This window comes from Meles meles, chromosome 14 (assembly GCF_922984935.1).
Source record: "Meles meles chromosome 14, mMelMel3.1 paternal haplotype, whole genome shotgun sequence".
In the NCBI taxonomy this organism is placed as follows: domain Eukaryota; kingdom Metazoa; phylum Chordata; class Mammalia; order Carnivora; family Mustelidae; genus Meles; species Meles meles.
Window position 1 is genome coordinate 29,543,192 of NC_060079.1, and position 4,071 is coordinate 29,547,262.

Sequence of the window (4,071 nt, forward strand, 5' to 3'; positions counted from 1 at the left end):
GAAATATTGGGTCATCAGAGGAGTTTGTCCTAGGCTTTGCGAGTTTCACCAGAAACCTAGAGAAAATATGGATTTCAGATTTGTAATGGAGCAGAGTCTAGACTTGTGTGTTTCGGCCAGAATGCTGTAGTTCTATGGCTCAAAGAAGTCAGTGGGTTACAAGTGAGCTGATATACTGGCCCTTTCAGCCTTCGGGGGACTGAGAGTTTCTGTGGTCCAGAAGTCCCTTGGTTGGTCACCTCTGGCCTTAAGTAACTCCTCCTTCCAGTTCACCTCATGTTGCAGACATCATCATTTTTAAAAATGTGTGCCATGAAATTAAAACAATTAGGAAGCACTTTTGTGGTCTGCTTCTTACGTAATATGGATTGCCCTAATTTACCCTCAAATGTTTTTCTTCTTGATGAATGGGATGTACATCTTTATAGGAATCCTTTAACAGAAATTTTGTCTCTTTCTCCCCCATTCATGGATCTTTTTATTAAAAATAAATTATTTCAGGGTGATTGGGTGGCTCAGTCGGTTAAGCGTTTGCCTTCAGCTCAGGTTACAATCCCAGGTCCTGGGATCAAGCCCCATGTTGGACTCCCTTCTCAGCAAGGAGCTTGTGTCTCCTTCAATGCATGACTGAGCACGGGTACGTTAAGTATCTGGGCCCTGGGCCTCCATTTGCAACGTGAATGGCTGGACCATGCACATCCCCCAAAGCCTCACATGTATTCTAGAACCCAAGCAGTGATTCAAGAATCGTAAGGGGAGAGAAACAGTTACAAACACACAGATACACACAAATATTAGAAGTCTCTGGTACGTGAAGTGAAAATAGGCCAAAAAATTAGGATTATGACGAGGATAGAGCAAACTCTAGTACACCAAAACCAGGTAGCACCCTGGAAGTTTGTGACGAAGGAAGTCACATTCCCCACATCAGAAACAAACTTCTTACTGTATACCTCCACAATTTAGAAAAAAAAAAATCACAGGGAAGAGTAGCTTGTAGACTGAGAAACATTTGAACATAACAATGTTGTATTTGATTCTCACACAATCCTGGGAGACTGGAGAGCAGAGCCTCTACTCTCCCCATTTTATAGATAAGAAAACTGCATTTCCAAGGTGTTAAGGTCACCAAGCCAAGTCTTGGATTCTAGTCTCAAGAATTTCTGTAATACTTAAAGAGAATGGGGGCCAGTTGCATCTTACCACTATGCAGCCATTTCAGAAGCAGAAGCCCTGGGCAAGAGCATTAGGGACCCACAGGACACACTGTGCCCTTCCCAGGCTGGAGCACAGGACTGTGGTTATGAGTGCCATGGCTGGCCTGCTCTGGAGAGGGTTACTCTTAGTATCACCAAAGAGATGTCACTCTAGATTTCGAGTAGCCTGATCAGTCTCTCTGCTTATCCTCTGCTGGGGCTGTGTCCTTGTGGTCACACATCTAATCATGTCACTGGTGAAGTCCCTCTTCCTAAATGTCCCAGCGCCACAGTTTAGATGCTTCGGAAAGGCTATGAGATTGAGATGATTGGTGTCTCTGAGGACTCTTTTTTTTTTTTTTTTTTTTTTTTTTTTTTGCTGTGTGCTGTCATGTGGAGCCCGATGCCACTGTACCACATTTGCTGCTGTTCAGAATTTTTTTTGTCCATAATAGATTGTCATTCCAAAAATAGGCTGGTAATATATTCTTGTACATCTGAATTTAATTAAGAACCTTCTTCCTATTGACACGGATGCAGTTTTACTGCTTCTGGTCAGGCCAGACAAGGTATCTAAAGACCACTGTGAGCCAATTTCTCTGATCTTTTTAACCTAGGGCCCCTGCTCTGAGATGGTGATTTATGACTGACATTCTGGCTACAACTGCTCTCTGGTCAGTAGGGAGTATGTTAGGCCTCACAGAAACACTGCTTCCAGGAGTTAAGACTGTCTCCTCCAACCTCAGCAGGATCCTCATGGAATTTAGAAGATTACTTAATGTTTAGTATTCTGAGGAGAGTCAGAATCATTTCGTGACTTGAGAGGGTTGGTGACAGGATTAAATTTTTCACACTGTGGTCCATTTCTGATGTGTTTGGCCTATGGAGATTCCAAGGGCACAGCAGAATCCACTTTGTTTTCCAAAAGGACTAACACCAAAAACTCATGTACTATTTTGTTCTGTACCTTCTCTGTCTGGTAATACCTCTTCCTTGGAGCTGATGCTGCCTAAAGAATGAGAGAAGGTTTGGGAGAACTGACAATTATTACTATTGTTATTATTATAAATTTAGATTTTATTTATTATTTGACAGTCAGAGAGAGAGAGAGGGAGCACAAGCAGGGGAAGCAGCAGGTAGAGGGAGAGGGGGAAGCAGCCCAAGGTGGGGCTCAATCCCAGGACCACAGGACAATGAACTGAGCTGAAGGTAGACCCCAACTGGCTGAGCCACCCAGGTGCCCCAGAACTGACAATTACTACCGAGTAACCTCCCATACTCTGGGTCCCTCTCCATGTGTGAAGACCATACAGTCTGCACCTGGAGCAGTAAAAGCCTACACCCTTTAACAGCCTTGCAGGTGCTCACTCCGGCTATTGGCTCAAATCCCAGGGAACACTGCCTCTTTGGTACGCATCCTAATCGGGAGATTATGCCTCTCTTCATCTTCAGGAGTTCACACTATTTAGAGGAGAAAGTCTAGGGGGCAGAGATGATGGGATGACAGCATCCATCCATCCATCCATCCATCCATCCATTCATTCATACCTCCATTCAGTTACTAAGCGCCTACTGTGTGCCATGTGCTAAGCTGGATACTGGGCATTCAGGGGTGAACGGAGAAGTCAGGGTCTCAAGAAGCTGCTTCTGTTTCAACGGAACAGCCCACAGAATCTCATCTGCCTTTGCTTCAGGTGTGTTAGTTATTGCCAAGAGTTTGTAGGTGTTTGGGGGCCTCACCAAGTTTGGAAAGCTTGGCTCCTCTCTGCTCCTTTGGAGCCTGGCCCTTGGTTGGCCTTGAATGAGAAGCTGGGTCCTCAAAGTGCCAGTGTCGGCACTCTCCGGGTGACTACTACACATGGGGAGGGGCCAGGGCGTGGGGCCCTCTGGAGGCTGTGTCATCCCCGGCTCCAGCCACAGAGGTTACATCACGGAGGGAAGCTGAGCTGTCAGCTTGTTGCTAGGCTGTGGCTATTTATTTTTATAAATGAGACTTGTGCTTAATTTAGAAATCTGCTTTTCCTTTTTCTTTCTTTTTTCCTGCATCATCTGGCTGTCTGGCACCACCGGAGAACTGCGTTTCTGACCCAACAAGAGCTGGTGGGCGGATGGGGGCAGGAAGGAGGTTGGGGAGAGGACTGATGCCAGCCCGGCTGCCTCAGGGAGGCGGAGACACATGGCCATGGCATTAGCATCCTGTTGGGTTTTTAGACGGGTTCCATGTGTGTGAACCCTATATACTCCTCCCTTGGAACAACACAGTAGAAAGCTGCCCCGGTGCTAACTCTTCTGAATAACCACACACAGGAAGCCAGCGCAACAGAAGGCAAGGCCACAAAAAAGAGGATCAGAGCCAGCCAGCAGCAGGTGACATCTAGACCGCCAGTCCTTTGGATGCTGCTGTGTTAACAGGGCCACTTTACAGTGGTTATTTTGACATGAGGATATTTAGATCTGGTCTAAAACCTCAGCTGATAAACGTTTGGATTTTTGAAAATAAATGAGTAAAATGGGCATTTTCTACTCCTTCTGTGAACTTTCCTCCAGCCCCAGTCTTCGTCCTATTGCCAATCGGACCTCTGGGCATCAAGGTGTCTGGGTGAGGAACAGGTGAGGGGAGAGGGTGGTAGAGATTCAGAGTGGGAGAGATACGGAGGGTCAGTACTGAGGTCAAGAATGTAGTGAATGTCAGGAATGAGGTGTCTGTCAGAACTGAGAGCAGCTCAGGAGGAAAGGAGGGTTAAAAGGCCTCTGAAGTCAATAAAAGGTCACAGGGAGATGGAGCAGAGGTCCCAGGCAGAATGAGGGGTGGGAAGTTGGTTATAAACGTAAAATACAGTGAGTCTGCATTTTTAGATTACTTGTTTGGAGGCTG

At 46.2% G+C, this 4,071-nt stretch overlaps 1 protein-coding gene across 1 annotated transcript; it reads left to right on the forward strand.

The window, feature by feature from the left end:
* The first annotated feature begins 623 nt into the window (after positions 1–623).
* SMIM2 (small integral membrane protein 2) lies at positions 624–3,574 on the forward strand. The gene is given in 3 exon segments (XM_046028313.1): positions 624–637; positions 3,359–3,413; positions 3,416–3,574. Coding segments are annotated over 3 exon segments (228 nt in total).
* Positions 3,575–4,071: the final 497 nt, after the last annotated feature.